This window comes from Cicer arietinum, chromosome 7 (genome assembly GCF_000331145.2).
Source record: "Cicer arietinum cultivar CDC Frontier isolate Library 1 chromosome 7, Cicar.CDCFrontier_v2.0, whole genome shotgun sequence".
In the NCBI taxonomy this organism is placed as follows: Eukaryota; Viridiplantae; Streptophyta; class Magnoliopsida; order Fabales; family Fabaceae; genus Cicer; species Cicer arietinum.
This window is the reverse complement of record NC_021166.2, coordinates 22,051,398-22,069,872: the sequence shown is the minus strand read 5'-3', so window position 1 is coordinate 22,069,872 and position 18,475 is coordinate 22,051,398. Positions and strand designations below refer to the sequence as shown.

Below are 18,475 nucleotides of genomic sequence, written 5' to 3'. Positions count from 1 at the left end.
ATTCAAATTTGGAATTTTCATTCATTCATGAAGAGGAAACGGTGGAGGGAAATCCAATGCAAATATATATTACCTGTAAAACCCCGTAGACATTTCCCGCCATCTACCCTTTTCACCTCTCTCTCTCTCTCTCTCTCCCCCCTTCAATGGTGAAGACTAGAACCGCTGCGAAACCCTCACCTACAGATGCCGAACCTGAAAACACCGATAACCTAGAAGTCATCTCAATCGGTTCACTCTACAATGGACCATGGGACAAGAAGTACTGGAGCAGTTCTAGGGTTCGATTACATTTTCCTTATTATCTTCTCTTCCGTTTTTCCCCCTTCGATTTTCAATCTGCAATTGCTACATAATCGCAATGTTTATTTTTAATATTATTTCGTTTCTTTCCGATGCGTTCGTTTTTGTTTTATAAATACAGCAACATTTGATTATTTATGTATCATTACTTTCAACTGTGTAATTGTTTGAAGAACTGTAAGTATTTTTTTTCATGCTTGATTTGCAATTAAGCTGAAGTTATCATTGTTATTACAGTTATTCCATATTATAAAACGTGTAATCTTGTCTCTTATGTTTGAGTGGGGTATCTTTATGCACTATGTACCAACATTTAAGACTTTGGCTGGCTACTGCAGCATAAGTTTTGTGTGTTATTGGATGTTTAGATATGTTCATAGACGAGATTTTGACAATATCATTTAGATTGAAACTTGAGAGGATTAGGATAAGTGATGCAGAGTGAAATTTAAGGTAATGACATAGGGTAGGAAGAATATAGTTGGTGGATAAGTGTTGTAGGGTGGTATTTAAGATAATGACATATAATGATGGCGGTAGTTATTATATTACTCCATTTGGTCTCAAATATAAGCAAAGGTACTGTAAAAGAAAATTGATGTCTTTGGTCCAAACCCTACTTTTGATTATATTTGAGCCAGAGACCTAGGGAAATTGTAGGAAAAGTCAGTAGGAAATTATTTGAGATTTGATATTGATAGGGACATACCAAGCTCCGTAATTGCTGTCACTGTTTTCATTTATCTTTCTATTCTCTTTTTGTCAAGTTTACAAGTGTTTGCATGTCTGTAATTTGTACTACAATTCATCTGTTTTGAGAATCATTCTCCAGAGGCTCAAGTTATAGATTCTGAGCTTATTCCTTAATTTTCTGAATCATTGATACCAGGTAAGAAGTTTGATTTGCCTAAGCAAGATGTTGGATTTGAGTTGATAGAAACGATAGGCATTACGAGAGCTTGCATGTGATTTTTGGATACTAAGTATCGCAGTCCAAAGAAAATGGTAGCAGTGAAGTGATGTTTTCGTAGGAAAGAAGAAATAAGTGAGATGTATGCTTGAACTGAGTTTATGTTGGAGGAAACTGTTGTATGAATTATAATTGCATGGGAAATCAGGATTTGTTTGTGCAGTAATTTCTGTTTATCACTTTGTATTGGTTTGTTTTTCCTTCGGTGACTGATTACATTTTTACACTGGAGACTTTGTAGGGAAAAAGATCGATATCCATATCCAGTTGGCTACATAGCTGTTAGAGCTCATAATGGGACGACTTATAAGATGGAAATTCTTGAAGGCGTTAACGGGCCTAAATTTCTGGTTTGTATTCAAGATTCTTTGTGCTTTAATGTTTTTTGACTTTAGATTCCATATACTAAATGTTTACAACAAACTTTGAGTTTTGTTAAACAGTTTCTGTTACATACTATTTCTACAGATTTCTTCTGATGATGGGAGTTCAGCTTCTGGGAAAACTCCAGACTTTGCGTGGGAGGAATTTCAGAAGAAAGGTTGCCCCCGCATGAAGATTTGGCACGGGAAGAGACTTTCGTCTAAGATGGATGGCTTTGAGGTAGAAATCGACGAAATTGATAGTTCTGTTTGTAATGTTCCAGATGATTTTCTTTTATATTTCATGAAAGTTTATTAAAATTTATAGAGATAATTCCAGATAAAGCACATCCTTATCCATTTTCAATCTTATTCAAACACATCTAACCTAATTGTGGTGTGCTGTTATTCTGTATGGTAATATCTGAATATTTCATTTTTTATACTAAATAATTGAATATCTTGTTAAAAATGATAAAAGAAACACCTTTTTTTATCATAAAACTCTTATTTGAATATCTTGTGAAATTTCACTTTAAAGCCTTGCTAGCCTATATTTCCTATTTTCTGCAATGCGATATTTACCGATAGTATGCTCACTGTTTCTTTTATTCAATTTCTCTTGTCAATTGTGCTGACATTAGATTCATCAATAATAATGATATCACAGTATCGGTTTTTAAAAGAGCAACTAGTTCAATAGTCAAGAGGATTATTAAGTTGAGGATTTTGTACATGAAGAGTTAATCTTCACTTAAATTCATTGATAATACTTTCTCACTAAGAAAAGGGAAAATTGAGTGAAGACTTGGTAATATGCTGTTTTCCTCTACATTCTTTAATGATAATTGATTCTATATCTAACAAATATTTGGTGCTATGCATCCAAACAACAAATATACTCGGGTGATTTTTTATTTTATGCATTTGGTATTAAAAAAACAAGCTTATATTGGCATAAACTCTACTATTTATCCCATCAAGATTTTACTTTACTGAGTAAGAAAGGCTGTTGTTGGAGATATTACCATTCATTGGTCTCCAGACAGTTCGAGCTTTCAGGAGAGTTAGCCCTTCATGGTTCATATAGTATTAGAAAATTCCACCATGTCTATTAGTTGCAAATAGGTGGCTGAGGTTGGAATTCCAGCACTGTTGTAGTGTTACCCTAGACCTAGCCAGAGAGCTAATTCAAAACCAGTCCGTGCAGTTTCGGGGGATGTGAGCCTATCAAGTTTGGTGGAATGTTATGACCCAGATGCAAGGCGTGTGGCTTGAGTTCCATATCACATGAGGGGGCTTGTTATATATAAAACTAATTTCTCCACTTAACAATATAAAACTTAAGGAGATTTGGTCCATATAGTTGTGAATGTAGTTCGAAGTTATAGATTCTACTTTTTTTTTTCTACTGCTTCTTATTTTTTCTTTTCCCTTTATTTTATGTTTGGAATTTGGTGAGTTCTATTTGTCAGAAAATAGGGTTTGATGCCCTTTTTGCTTTGATATTTCTCGGTATAAATAATCGTTACAACATTTATATCTAATAATTACAAATTAAGAGGATCAAATCAAATCCTGATTTGTCTAACTAATTTAGGAAAGCTGATAAATATAATTATAAATTATTATTTATTTCCTGATTCACATCCCCCCTCAAAGTGATGCGGCTGGTCAAGAAGCATCAATTTGCTAATTAGAAACTGATGGTGCGGACGAGGAACAACTTTGGTAAGAATGTCTGCAATTGAAACTGAGTATTGGTGTGAGGGATGGATATAATCTGATTATCATAGGCCTCACGGATAGAGTGACAATCTACTTCAATATGTTTGGTGCGCTCATGAAAAACAGGATTTGCAACAATTTGAATAACACTTGTATTGTCGGCATAGAGAGACGTCGACTCTGTTTGAGGGAATCCAAGTTCAGCCAAAAAACCACGAAGCCAAATTATCTCAGAACAAGCAGTAGACATAGCACGATACTCTGATTTTGTAGAGGATTTAGAGACTCTTGTTTGTTTCTTACTTTTCCATGATATCAGTGAAGAACCGAGAAACATGCACCAACCGGTGACTGATCGCCCAGTGTCGGGACACCCTGCCCAATCAGCATCACTATAGGCAATCAATTTGGGAATTGTGCCAATGGGAAAGAAGAGACCTCGTTGAGAGGTACCTAGCAAATAGCGAATTATGCGACGAACTGCTGCCAAGTGAAGGTGGCGAGGAGAGTGCATGAACTGACTTATTGTTGAACAGCAAATGATATGTAAGGGCGAGTAATTGTCAAATAATTAAGACTACCCACAAGTTGTCGATACAATAAGGGATCCGACAATAGATCACCCTCATCGCGGTGATATTTCACATTAACCTCAAGAGGAGTATCTACCGGATTAGCTGATTGTAGGTCCGCCATAGAAATAAGGTCCGTCGCATACTTATGTTGATGAAGAAATATACCCTTTGAGGTAGAATGAACCTCAAGGCCAAGGAAATACTGCAAGTTTCCAAGATCTTTCATATGAAATGCAGTTTGCAATTGATGTTTAAGTTCTTGGATAAATGCCTGGTCAGATCCAGTAATAACCATATCATCAACATAAAGGAGGAGTAGAACAATGCCTGTAGATGTGCGATGAATAAATAAAGAGGAGTCATGTTGACTCTGAATGAAGGAGAAACCAAGTAAAGTGGAACGAAATTTCTCATACCATGCTCTAGGTGCTTGTTTCAAACCATATAAAGAGCGTTTGAGCTTGCACACACCATGAGATGAAGAAAATAGACCTTGAGGAGGAGTCATATAAATATCTTCAGTGAGATCACCGTGAAGAAATGCATTCTTCACATCCATTTGATAAAGAGTCCACCCATTAGAAGCAGCTATAGAGAGTACAGTGCGAACAGTTCTCATTTTGGCTACCGGTGCAAATGTCTCATCATAATCAATTCCATATTCCTGTTTGTTTCCTAAGGCAACCAATCGAGCCTTGTACCGATTCAAGGACCCATCAGAATTCAATTTAATAGAATACACCCATTTACAGCCTATGGGTTTGATATGAGGAGGACAAGAGACAATATCCCATGTGAAATTCTCTTGAAGAGCCTGAAGTTCCTCATTCATTGCTTTTATCCAGCGCACATCTTTAACAGCCTGTGAGTAACAAGTAGGAATAGATATGCTAGAGAGAGATGCAGACAAAGAAGCATGTGAGGAATTATACCTGTCTGGTGAATATCTATCGGGTGCACGAGACGCTCTGCTAGAACGTCGTGGTGCAACCGCAACAGGATCAGGTGGCGGATCAGGGTCGAGAAGGGGGGTTATAACCTGTTGTTTGTGTTTTCTAACATATACATTTCCTGGTTTAAAACGTTCTATAGATTGAGGCATAGTAGAAAAATTGGGAAGAATAGCAATATCATTCATGGCATGAGAAAGACAGTGAAACATAAATTGATTATCAAAAAATGTTACGTTCCTAGAAATGCGAAAGCGCGGGTTAGAAACATCATAACACACAAAACCCTTATGAGAGTTACTATACCCCATAAATGCGCATTGAGCAAATTGCGCTCCAAGTTTATGTCTTTCAAATGGAGGTAAGTGAACAAAACACACACATCCAAAGTTTATGTATATCACTATAATCAGGCTGAATTTTAAAAAGACGAAAAGAGGAGAGTCAAGATCAATAACTGTAGAAGGAAGACGATTGATCAGGAAGACAGTTGTGGAAAGAGCCTCCACCCAAAATCGAGATGGTACAGAAGCTTGAAGAAGTAAGGTGCGCGTTACATCAAACAAATGATGCTTCTTACGTTCTGCCATTCCATTTTGTTGGGGGGTATTTGGACATGATCGTTGAGACAAAATACCTTTTTGCTGAAGATACTCCTGAAACTCATGAGACATATACTCACCACCAGAGTCAGAGCGAAAAATTTTAACACTTGTTTGAAATTGAGTTTCAACATATGTTAGAAATTTCTTAAACATAGAAAACACTTCAGATTTGAACCGAAGAAAATATATCCAAGTAAAACGACTGTAATCATCAATAAACGTGACAAAATATTTATAGTGAGCATGAGAAGTTACAGGAGACAGTCCCCATACATCACTATGAATCATCTCAAAACACGTGGAAGCACGATGAGCACTAGACGGAAAAGGAAGTGTTTTACTTTTAGCCAATTTGCAAACAGAACATGGCACAGAGGCATTAGAAACAACATTTTTATTTCCCAATAAACCAGTTTTAACTAAATGAGACAAAACAGTAGAGTTTGGATGACCCAATTTTCTATGCCAATCCTCATAAGAATTCAAAACACTATTACAAGCAAGAGATAAATGATTGAAAATAAATTGAAGTGGAAACAATCTTCCCACTTTAGGCCCCTTCGCGATCACCTTCCCCGACACCTGCTCCTGCACAAGACAACCATCACGAGAAAAATTAACATTACAATTGTTGTCCACCAATTGTCCAACAGACAATAAATTGGAAGCAAGTCCAGGTGATACAAGCACATCCCGAAAATCAGAGTTGATATCACCAACATTAGTGATAGAAATAGTATTACCATCAGCAATTTGAATTTTCTGATTACCATGATAAGAATGTAAATTGTGCAAGAATTTAGAAGAACCCGTCATGTGATTGGATGCACCAGAATCAAGAAACCATGGATTCGAAACATTAGAAGACTTACCCTGAATTCCCAAGGCTGAAAGAGCAGAAAGTACCATTTGTTGAATCATTTCGGGCTGTAGAGCACCACCATTAGAGGCACTAGGAATGGAAGGACCAATTGCAGAGCTCTTAGTGGCATGGAATGCCTGCACAGAATGTTGTGTTGGTCGTGGAGGGCGCGTGGGACAATCAGAGATAATATGACCGTGCTTCTTGCAATAATTACAAAATTTCATATTACAACTACGAGCGACATGTCCAAACTGTTTACACGAGAAACATTGGACTTGTCGCATATCACGACCTTTACCTCGGCTTTGAGCAGCATATGCAACAGGTTCAGAAGTGACAACATCATGAGACATGGTTCCTTGAGTAAAGAGACGTTGTTCCTCTCGGAGAAGTTCACCAACACATGTATCCAAAGAAGGAACAGGATTTCTGTTCAGCAAAGCACCTCTAACAACCTCAAATTCTGGACGAAGTTTCATGAGAAATTGATCCCGCTTGCTAGTGTCGTACACAGCTTGGACATCCGCGAGAGAAGTCTTGGGAACCGCAGCAAATAGAATAGCAGAGTGTTCTGTCCATAAATTCAAAAATTCAGAATAATATTCTTGAATTGACAAATTACCTTGTTTGTAGCTGGCTAACTCTAGCTCCAAATGAAAACGTTTGGCCGTATTGTCTTGGTTGTAGATACGCTTCAAATAGTTCCACATTTCTTGAGCAGTTGAAAAAGAGCGCAAATTATTGATCATATGAGGATCAATAGTATTGAGAATCCAAGAAATAATCTGAGCATCTTTGATTTCCCACGCATCTAAGGCAGTTTTCTCTATCGGTGCCTTCGAAACCCCATCAAGGTGACTCCATAATCCTTTTCCTTTAACATACATTTTGAATTGAAATTCCCAAGCAGCCTAATTCTTGCCAGTAAAACGGACACAAAAGTTGTCTCTTTCTTTTTCAGAAGTCATGCTATTGTACGTAAAAAAATAATGATTTTTTTTTTAGGTAATGTGCAAAAAAAAAAAAATAATTAAAAAATAGATCCAGACTAAATTGCAAAAGCTCCGTAAACAAGCAGCAGCAGAGAAACAGGGCAGCAATACAGAAACAGAGCAGGAGCAGCAATGCAAAAACAGAGCAGGAGCAACAACGCAGAAACAGAGCATCAGCAGAGAGACATGCTCACAACGAGAGGCAGACGGAATCACGATGACAATTGACCAAGCAGCAGCAACGAGTAACACGCTCAAGCAAGGACAACCCAAAAACGAATCAAGAATCACGATCTCAGCCTCAGCAGCGAGTAACACACGAAACCAATAGTCAGACAAGTATCTATGAACAACGACGATGAGGATACGCTAAAGGGACTGGGAGACAAACAAGAACCAAGAGCAGCAAAGACGAGTGCGAGATTTTGAGAGCGACTTAGTGGTGTGTCGCTGAATAAACCCCACGATAAACTAGAATCTCACAGGTTTGATTGAACTTGCTGATACCATGTCAGAAAATAGGGTTTGATGCCCTTTTTGCTTTGATATTTCTTGGTTTAATAATTGTTACAACATTTATATCTAATAATTACAAATTAAGAGGATCAAATCAAATCCTGATTTGTCTAACTAATTTTAGGAAAGCTGATAAATATAATTATAAATTATTATTTATTTCCTGATTCACACTATTGGCTTTACTTGTATGGAAAGAACTAATTGCTGTAAACAAGTTTGATTGAAGTTGGGTCTGACTAATCTCAGCTTTGACTTGATAGTTGATAGTTCTTGTCTCATTTGTTTGTACTTAGTTTCTATTGAAATAATATGTTTTTTTGTGCCAAGTGACTTGAATGCAGGAGGACATGTGGCATGACATTTTCTACTATGTTACCAATATCTAATTTCTTCTATGCAAGTTGCTCTTTGCCTAGACTCTTGGTATCAAAACTATGTGGCATTGCATTGCCTACTATGTTACCAATATCTAGTTTCTTCTGTAACTGTTCTGTCAAAACTGCTAGCAAGTTTCAGAAACAAAGTTCTTGTTTGTCAATTGTCATGGTATTAATCGATGCTTAAATTTAAGCATCAAAACTGAATGCTTTGTCCTTGTAATTGAAAATCAGTCAATCCAATATGCAATACTGACCCTTATCTTATCTTGAAATAATGTGCTTGCATTTATATTTCTTCAAGCTTTGCGATTTGTTGCTGACAACATTTCTAAGTGATGAGATAGCCTTATTGATTTCTCTTTGGTACTCTGTTCATTGTTTCTTTAATAAGTCCCGCCGGAAGATATGCAATGGGGTTGGAAAGCTTTATTGCACTAATGGTCTTGTTTACGTTTGTTGTGTTCTTCCTTGTTTTATTTAAGGACATTTTATTGTCCTTTCTTTTGTATCCCTTCTCCTCTCTCTCTCTACTAAAATGTAAATTCTCTTCTTTATCCCAAGCAGTTAATGGATGTCCAATGTTTATGGCTAACTACACACATTTTGCCAAAGTTTCCATTTATGTGATGATTAATCTGAGAATTATCCTTTTTCTTTTCTCTTTCATATTGTTTCATGACTATTCATTTATATTATATTGCTTTCATAAGTTGTTTGCTGTACATCTTATTCATTTTTTCTCATTGCACCCAGCTTTTTGGGTTCAAAAACCAGTTTATTCAGAGGTTGCTTCGCGAACTAGTGGCAGATATAAATGGAATAGAAGAACGAAGCTTAGTATCCTCAAACTTCTGTAATGTGGTTTCTAAAGCAGAGCATGATGATGGCTGCCATATTGTAGGCACAAGTCCTGATTTATTAATTTCCTTGGGAAGATCACATGTTACAGGGAAGAGAAGTAGATGTGAACTGAAAAGTAAAAAGTTAAATGGAGGATCTAGACCTCGATCTCTAGAACTTGCATGTAGTAGAGCTTCAGATGTAAAGAACAAGAGAACTCTTGGTCAAGGGAGTTCTACAGCGCACAATGGTTCAGAAGACGAGGATGTTGCCCACAATCAAATAGATGTATCACCTTCACTGCAAATAATGTCCTCTGTTTGTAAAAGAAGTAATTGCATTTCATCCCAAAATGGTCTGCTATTGAATCCTATTGACATCTCTGAGGACAAAAAAGGGGAGGCTGTAACTTCGGAGAGACAGACGGAGCTTCTATACTCTGCAAATCACAATACTATAGAAATAACTGAAAACTTGTCTACAGAAAAACTGGTAAACATGCTCTTCTAATATTCTTCTGAATATTGTTCATTGGAAACTTGCTGGTTCTTAAAATAGTTTATGGGATGTCAATAATTGGAAACCTGTTCTTTCTAATAATGTTGTTATAATCTTGATAAAGCTAGAGGTAAATGGACACAAATCTTTGAAATGTTTTGTGATATCCAGCTTCTTGAGATTTAACGGTTGAAATTTAGCAGAAATTTGCGGTTCAATCAAAATTACGGTCCACTTTGTTATAGAGGAAAAACTCTTTTAACTTCTTGCAGCTTCCTAGGTCACATGATGTGGAGATGAAAATGTCAAGTTTGTTGGTTACAGCAGAAGATGACAAAGTGATGCAGTCATGTTCTAAAGAGTCTCAGGGTTGTATTGGCGTTGATCTTTGTGCACCCGATACACTAGATTCATTAGGTACTTATTATATCACTGTGTTTGAAGGGTACAAAGTATTAACCATTAATAACATATAATATCTGCATCCTCTTACTCATATATTGATGGGTTGAAAGATTTACCTTTTGGCTTTACATACTTATGGTTATTCAAGCTGATAACAAATTTTGGGATTTATAATGCTTATATTTTTGGTAATATCGGATAAAGTAGTGTTCTTTACAGAATGAAGCATCGTGTGATGTGAAATACGGAGATTTGAAATGTGTTTCACTATAGAATATTCACGAAATCATGGGAGTTTTGCTTTTCTAATGTAGTTTCCATATAAATATGGTTTGGTTAAAAGCGATGCAAAATTATATCAGTATGCTTGGGATTTTCTATTTATTTATATTGCAGTTTTCTACAACACTCTTTTGGTTAAAAGCGATGCAAAATTATATCAGTATGCTTGGGATTTTCTATTTATTTATATTGCAGTTTTTTACAACCCTCTTTCAATATGTAGTTTCTCATATTTCTCTGTTCTACATTTTCCTGTTGATTCTCGATCACTTACCCTAGTACACTGCAGAAAATACCTCTGATTCTGCGCCAAGTAGTCTGGATAAGAATACTTATAGTGAGCCAGCATGTGAGGTCACCTCTGAAGATTTGTTGAATTCAAAACATGAATACGTGCGTACATCTGATTCAAATCCAAGCTCTGAGAAAAATAATTTTAGTTCAGCTGGCCAAGATATGGCAAAGTCAATGATGTCACTTTTGCTTCCTCAAGCTGTTCCTTTACTGAGGAATGCCTCAACAGATGAGAAGTTTACTCTTATCCCTTCAGATATATTGCCTTCTATGGTAACTATCTCTAAGGAAGAACATAATGAAGTTGGATGTGCTTTGGATGTACCATCATCTGGTAAATATACCTATTGGTGCTATTTCAATTTTTCCTGATTAATTTATTCTCAATGTCTGGCATAGATCAATACATCACGCCACCAGGGTTTTTGATGTACCATGTTGTCTTTTAAATCTTCCCTTTTTTTTTTGTGTTTTGTGCATATGTATTAACGTGCTTTGTTGAATCATGTGTTTATACATCAGATAAAATGGTAACAGAGGATGCATATAAGGAACAAGGTGAAAAGATACATAGGCCCAATACTGACCCATGTTCAAATTCTCCTAATACTGAACATATGAAGTCTATTGTTCTTGATAGTTTCGAGTATAGTCAAGGCGAGGATCTCAAAAACTCAGAATTCTTATCTTTTGATATTGCTGAGGCTGGTATATCTAATTTCAGTAAAGAAACGTGTTGTCCAAAAAGTCAAGAACAGCTTCTTGGTGATTTGCCAAATGGACCATCAACATGCTGTGCTTCAGAGTTGGGCTTTAAAAACAGGCCTTGTGATTATGATTTATGTGTTCCTGATTCCGTTCTGGACGACATGTCTGAGGATAGGATTATGGAACAAAGCATTGATGTGTGCTTGGATTTGAAAGAAAATCCAGTGAATGTTAGATTCAATTCAAAGCAAAATGACCTGTCAACTACACAGGATTATACTGGAGGTAATGTGTTTATAATATCTTCCATCTGGCATAAAAAATAAAAGTTATGAAATTCAGATAAATCATGATAAGGGTAGAATTGCACATTATAATGTAATTCTTCTGTCTGTTTTGAAATGAGATGCTCGTTGAGTCAGTATCAACCCATTCACATGCAAATCAACTTAACTGGTCATGACTGTTGCAAACTACTAGATTATTTTGGTGTCTGGTCAAGAATGAAACTTAATGATCTGAGACTAAGGTTTGATTGAATTATTTTTGAGTTTAATCCAATCATCACCATTGCTTGCAATTTTTAAAACAACGCAGGTATTAGTAATGCATCCTCAGAAGTTAAACCAAAGATTTGTCATATAAAAAACATGGAAACCCTCGCAGAAAAGACACTAGATGAAGCTGTTGGTAAAACGGACAATGCTAAAACAATGATTATGTCTTCTCAGTTACCAACTTTAGTATACACCAGAAGAAAGCGCCGTAATTCTGTTACTCTCCAAGGAAATTGTTCTACTGTGGAAAGTACAGAATGTGACAAGATCAAACTAGTTACTCCACAAATGCATACTGCCATATGCACCCCTCCCTCAGAAACTATTCAAACAAAAAAATTAAATGATAAACTGTGTGAACCAGACAATTCTGCAGGCTTAATAGTAGAAACACCTCAAGCTCACAGTCACATTCCAGATGTACAAAGCAACCGAGTGGAACTAAACACTTCATCTCAGAATCCAAATCCATTTTCCTGTGAAAATAAGTGCTCTGGTGACAAGGAGGTTCAGTTTATTCCAGAGCCAATGACTCAAAGAAACTGTGAACTCAAGAATAATCTGAACAGTAATGTAAAGTTTGTGGGGCGCTACATGCACCCAATGCCTGTTTCATCATTACTTATAAGAACAAGAGAAGATGAAATCCACATTTGTGTTATATGTGGCCTTCTGATGAGTCAACAAAGAACCCTGTTTACCTACAAGGTTGCTATCAAGGAATCAAATTTTGGGTTCCCCTCTGTCATGGCTCACAGCCCAATAATTTTGCCAGATCCAAATCATAACTTCATAAGAGAAGTAAGTTGCATTTCTTTTTATGTTCTGCAATCCTTTATTCCTTTTTTACATTTTGCCCAAACTTTTGGCTACATAAATGCTCACTGTCAATGTATCTTATTATTTTCTAGACTATGGTTGAAAGCACTGGGGTGGAGTTGACTCCTGATGGACAATATATTGTCTTAATAGGCAGCATAAGAACCCCCAATTGCAGGTTAGCTGTTTCTAAAGGTTTGATTTGATATGTAATAAATTGGAACATTGTAAATAGAGTAATTAAATATCCTTTTTTTTTTTACAAAAGTATCTAAATATCATTTGATCTCAGGGAAGGAAAAATTGATTGTTGTTGCTCAACATGCACATCAGTCTGTTCCGAGAAGAGTGCTTTGAAGATTGTTCATGTACAATGTGGTTATGTATCACTTATGGCAACACTGGAAGTTATTGATGATGTACATTGTATTTTGGTTTGTGAACCTAACCGACTTGTTTCTGTTGGAGAGAGTGGGAGACTACACGTGTGGGTCATGAATTCAACATGGAGGTGATTTTAGTACTTTGGCTTCCCCTTAAAGACACTTATGTCCTTTGCAGAATAATATCATTTGAAGTTTTTATTTTGAAGTGATTATTGATTGACTTCACTCAGTTTCTTGTGTGTTTGCATTTGTAGCAGAGACCATGGATATATGATAATAATATGATCATGAATTGCTTGTGCTTTTTATAGCAAATCTTAAAGAATATTAGGGAAACTGTGTTACTTGGATATTATGAACAATTGTTCCTTGGTTTAAAAGCTTCCTGAATTTGATTGTATTTAATTTGCCCAGAGTATAAGAGCTCGGATTATGTCATTGTCTTATAAACTACTTATGAAGAGAAAATGCTGATACAATTGATGAGTTAAGACTATTGTAATTGTAAAATTTATTCTAGTTGGTCACTAAAAAAGCTATATTATTTACCTTCAATGTTTATAATTTTTTTATGCTTCTAGAGTTATTAAATATATATTTATTGGCTGTTGTCATACAACTTAGCTTTTTCACCTCTATTAAATTTTCTGCAGTGAAATGGTAGAGTACTTCATCATTCCGCCTGATGGTTCCATGTCACCTGGCATTGTGGAATTGAAGAAGGTTCCAAAGTGTGCTCATTTGGTTGTCGGCCGAAACATTTGTGGGGAATTTAGTTTATGGTATGTTGTCTTCTTTATCTTGAAGGGATGGCCTACATTATATTAGCACCATTCAACTTATTTTAAACATTTAATTTGATTATAGTTGGTTTAGTCATGTTTAGGACTGTTGTGAGGATTTTACATTTCTAAAAACCTCTGAAGCATGTGTACTTGTAAAATGGTGCCCGTACCAGGTACACGTACGGTACTTGTGGATACTTATTTTTCCTTGTTTCTCCGTTGCTAGTGAAATTTGTGACTTTTTCATATATTAATATAATAATATTTATGTATTTGAGTTTCTTTGTTGTTGTAACCGTGCACAATTTTTAACTTTTTCAAATTTTTATTGTGATATTGTGTTGTGAATTGAACAATTTGCCTTTTTTAGTATATAAAATAAACTCATTTTTGTATTGAAGAACTAATGTTCTGTCTCAGGAGCAAAGTTGGGGGTTTCCTCAGACATACTCACAAACCCATATTACATTTTAAGGAGATGCATTATCTTTTTTATCATATTTGTTACATTAATTTGCTTGCCTTTTGCCTTATAATCTATTTCCTTTTGTATATCTTGAACAGACTGAGGTTTCTAATTTGAGCTTAATCTGTTTCAGAATTTTGGAAATACGATACTGCTTGCTTTTATGCCACATTTTCATTCCCTCATTTCAAATTCTATTCAAATTTCTTATCTGGAAAAACTTCTAACTTAGCCCTACAGTTGTTAAAAAACAGAAGAAAGTAGAAGTTTTATTTTCGCCAATCAATGTTATTAATTAGTATTGTTAATATTGTTAGTATTTTGCGGAGAGTGAGGATCAAACCCGACCTCCTTATCACTCCTCCACCCCAGCCACCAAGCCAATCTTATATTCCCTAAGGGGAAAGGAAAAGTAATTAGAAAAGAGTAGCTAATTTTTAATTTTGCCATTCGGTTGTAGTAATATCCCGTTGACATTATTTTCAATGTTTACCTCAGGGATATTACAAAGCTCAATTGTGTTTCAAGCTTCTCTGCTTCAAAATATCCAATTAACGAGTTCTCTCCTATAAGCCGAAAAGAGTAGCTAATTTTTAATTTTGCCATTCGGTTGTAGTAATATCCCATTGACATTATTTTCAATGTTTACCTCAGGGATATTACAAAGCTCAATTGTGTTTCAAGCTTCTCTGCTTCAAAATATCCAATTAACGAGTTCTCTCCTATCAGCCTGTTCCATTTGCAAAGAAAAGACGTGGGGTTCAGCTATGCTAGTATAGAGGAGAAGGCTGAAAAACTTTTAGAAGCAACCAAGTTGTGGCACTCAGAGCAAAGAGAGACGTCTGTGTTTCTACCATCCCAAGATGTTGCTATATGGTTTCTTGTCTCGACTCCCTCAGATGTTGATTGTTGCCAGAATCATGTTTCAACTTCAAGTCATCATGATGTACATTCAGCTAGAAGTTGGAGGCTTGCTCTTTTGGTGGAAAATAGCATAGTTTTTGGAAGTCCCTTGGATCCTAGGTGCCGTGATATTTCCTGAGTTGAATATAGTCTGTCACGTGTTGTTTGATTCTTTCAACATCTTTATTTTTTACTGCTTCTGAAGTAGAGGGAAGTAAAGTTCCCCATCTATTTTATCAAAATATTTTTTGTTTTGTTTTTCATTGTTGCGATGTAAAGTGAATTAAAAACTGCTTGAACTGAATTTTAGATCAGTTTTGATGTCTTATGATCTTCTGTCCTCGATCAATAGCTCATCCTTCATATATGAGGGCAGCAGCTGAGAACTTCACTGAAGATCATAATTATGAGGGTAAAAAGAAAAGGCAACCTAGTACACTAAAGCTCCAGCCAGAGTGGAGTATAGGGAAGGGTCATACCTATTATGGGTCTAATAGGCAGCTATACTTTCAATTTTCAAGAGTTTGATTTGACAATTTGAACCTGTGACCTCAAAGTAGTATGTTATGACAATACTAAAAATTTTGTGCAAGGCTCCCCTTCATCATAATTACGAGGATCATAAGGGGAAAATATATGAGCCATCAGTTCATATTGTTTGATTTATATAGCTACAAGAAAGTACATCTAATGGCTGACGATATATCTTTTTTATACTATTTAAAAACTGTCAGGCTATTGCTTATTCTATACCCGCAGATTTATCATTTATTGATGGTTTTCAACTGTATCAACTCTATGCAGGGCCACTGCTATTGGTGTCTCAGGTGGTTATGGAATCAGCAGCACAAGTGACGGTGTGGTGTATACGTGGGAATTGTCTAGAGGATCCAAGGTTGATACTCTACACCGTTTTGAGGGTATGTTGCAATATTCTACTTTATGCTCTGGTCACGTTGCACTAACAACTAATGCAGAAGTACTACTGATATTGATAGCTGTTTTTTAATAAACAAATATCAGTTGTTAGTAAATTAGTGGAACCGAGCTGCTTACATGGTACAATGATATTGTAAGCTTTCATTTGTAATTTGATGATTAGTTATGATCAGTCGGTAGTCGGTACCATCAAGAGACTTGTAGATGTCATGCTTTGTCTATCATTTTTAGTATGCTTTTAGGTAACAGCCACATTTGTGGCATAACAATTTCCTTTTCTGTGTTAATATAGGCCATACTGAAAGTTAAACTGAAGGTTCCCTTTGCGTTGAGTCACTCAAGTGATTAAGACAACATAACACCACCATGGAGTGAGAAAGTACATATAGGAACATTAGGTGGTAGGTTAATAATCTTAAACTTTTGTAGCATGTGTTTATATTAGGACACCTGTAAAATCTGGTTTTTGATCACCAGATTTCTTAACATCTTTTCTGTCTTTTTTGTTAACCATGTCCGGGCTCCTTCGACTGAACCCTTTGATCTCCAGTAGTTAAAAGCACTCAACAATTTCTATTAAAAATTTGTTACCTCGTTATTTTATTGCAAACTAGTTAGTATTGTTCCGGAAATGTGTCCTCACAAAAGAAACTGCCATACTAACAGGTGGAAGTAATCTCCCAACATACTAAATTATTTATCTAGGCATAACAATTGACACTTGGTTCTTCCATTCTCTCTTTGCCTTTGCTGATAAACCTTGGAAAAATGAAAACCCCTTTAGCAGCCGTGTTCTATTGACCAGAGACCATAACATCACTTCCTCAATTAGAAGAGCGCTAGTCCTCAAGTACAAATGTAGATAGCGAAATTTCATGTGTACATAATGGAGCCGCCTCCCAGTGGGTGAGAACTTCTGTTTGACCACTCTAATTTTTAGAACTCAGGAAAGTGTCTGGAGTTGGAATAGGAACTTCATGATGGTAGGAGAACAAGAGTCTAACTTTTGCAAACTTCTTCAAACATGAGACATCGAAAATATGAAGAAATCATTGAACCCTTAGACAGGTGCAACTTGTAAGATACCAAACCAATGCATTCTGTAATAGGGAAAGGCCCACAATATCAAGGAGCTCACCCACACCTCATTACTTGGATATGTGACCTCATGTTGATAATGAAGTTGTTACCTACAAATGAACCACTAACCATTGGAGGAGTATCAATTTAACAATACTAGGAAAATTAGTGTAATCAGTTATAGTTAGGGATAAGGTACATTTATATCTCTCCACTACTTATCCTATGTCATTCCTCATGGTTGTTGCCTTTATAATCTAAATTATTGTATATGTGCTATGATGTGTCATTTTGAGGTTTGATATTTATGTTTTCAACAATGTATAAGCATAAAGTTGACTGATTCTCTTATTTGTTATGCGTGTTTGTGAGATATCTATAAACTTGAAAATACATGTTTGATTTTAGATGGCACTGTCACAAGTCTTGCCACGGATGAATCAAATTCAAATTCAAGAGGTGCCGTGGGAGTTGCTGGTGATGGAGGGCAACTGCTGCTTTATCTCCATCTTTATGAACGGGACTCAAACAAATAGAGACATGATAGTGTTAATTTCTAATCGATTAGCCTTCAAGCTTGTATAGAAATTGTTATCGTTATAGTTAAAAGCACTTATAGTGGTCTGAAAAATGTAAGTATCTGAATTCTGATAGTGTTTCATACCATTCTTAACCCAATTCAAGCGTTCCAATTTCAATCGAGCAACTAAGTATATTGTCAATTTATCGACCGTAAATCAGCCGGGGTTTTGATTTTATACACGTAATTAACTTTACACTAGACTGGATATAAAGACGGATATGTAGACATAGAACCATGGTTTCTTTTTTTTGGTTACAATATAAAACCATAATTTTTAATCGATTAGCCTTCAAGCTTGTATAGAAATTGTTATCGTTATAGTTATAGTTAAAAGCACTTATAGTGGTATGAAAAATGTAAGTATCTGAATTCTGATAGTGTTTCATACCATTCTTAACCCAATTCAAGCGTTCCAATTTCAATCGAGCAACTAAGTATATTGTCAATTTATCGGCTGTAAATCAACCGGGGTTTTGATTTTATACACGTAATTAATTTTACACTAGACTGGATATAAAGACGGATATGTAGACATAGAACCATGGTTTCTTTTTTTTGGTTACAATATAAAACCACAATTTTTAATCGATTAGCCTTCAAGTTTGTATAGAAATTGTTATCGTTATAGTTAAAAGCACTTATAGTGGTCTGAAAAATGTAAGTATCTGAATTCTGATAGTG

At 35.8% G+C, this 18,475-nt stretch overlaps 1 protein-coding gene across 4 annotated transcripts; it reads left to right on the top strand.

Moving 5' to 3' along the window:
- Nucleotides 1–22: 22 nt before the first annotated feature.
- On the top strand, nucleotides 23–17,889 carry LOC101515165 (uncharacterized). 4 transcript variants are annotated; one of them, XR_012161318.1, is made up of 15 exons: nucleotides 76–281; nucleotides 1,506–1,623; nucleotides 1,742–1,876; nucleotides 9,003–9,581; nucleotides 9,860–10,004; nucleotides 10,564–10,902; nucleotides 11,091–11,561; nucleotides 11,874–12,634; nucleotides 12,745–12,830; nucleotides 12,945–13,163; nucleotides 13,692–13,820; nucleotides 14,944–15,312; nucleotides 15,997–16,112; nucleotides 16,424–16,532; nucleotides 17,620–17,758. XR_012161318.1 is itself a non-coding variant. In XM_004509695.4 (14 exons), exons 1-14 carry the CDS (start codon nucleotides 147–149, stop codon nucleotides 17,745–17,747), a joined length of 3,720 nt encoding a protein of 1,239 aa, XP_004509752.1. In that variant the 5' UTR covers nucleotides 23–146; the 3' UTR covers nucleotides 17,748–17,759. The 4 variants fall into 4 exon arrangements, 3 of the variants coding, with proteins under 3 accessions (XP_004509752.1, XP_073219860.1, XP_073219859.1); XM_004509695.4 differs by lacking the exon at nucleotides 16,424–16,532 and having other exon boundaries at nucleotides 23–277; nucleotides 1,512–1,623; nucleotides 17,620–17,759; XM_073363758.1 differs by lacking the exon at nucleotides 16,424–16,532 and having other exon boundaries at nucleotides 77–281; nucleotides 17,620–17,889.
- The last annotated feature ends 586 nt before the right edge of the window (nucleotides 17,890–18,475 follow it).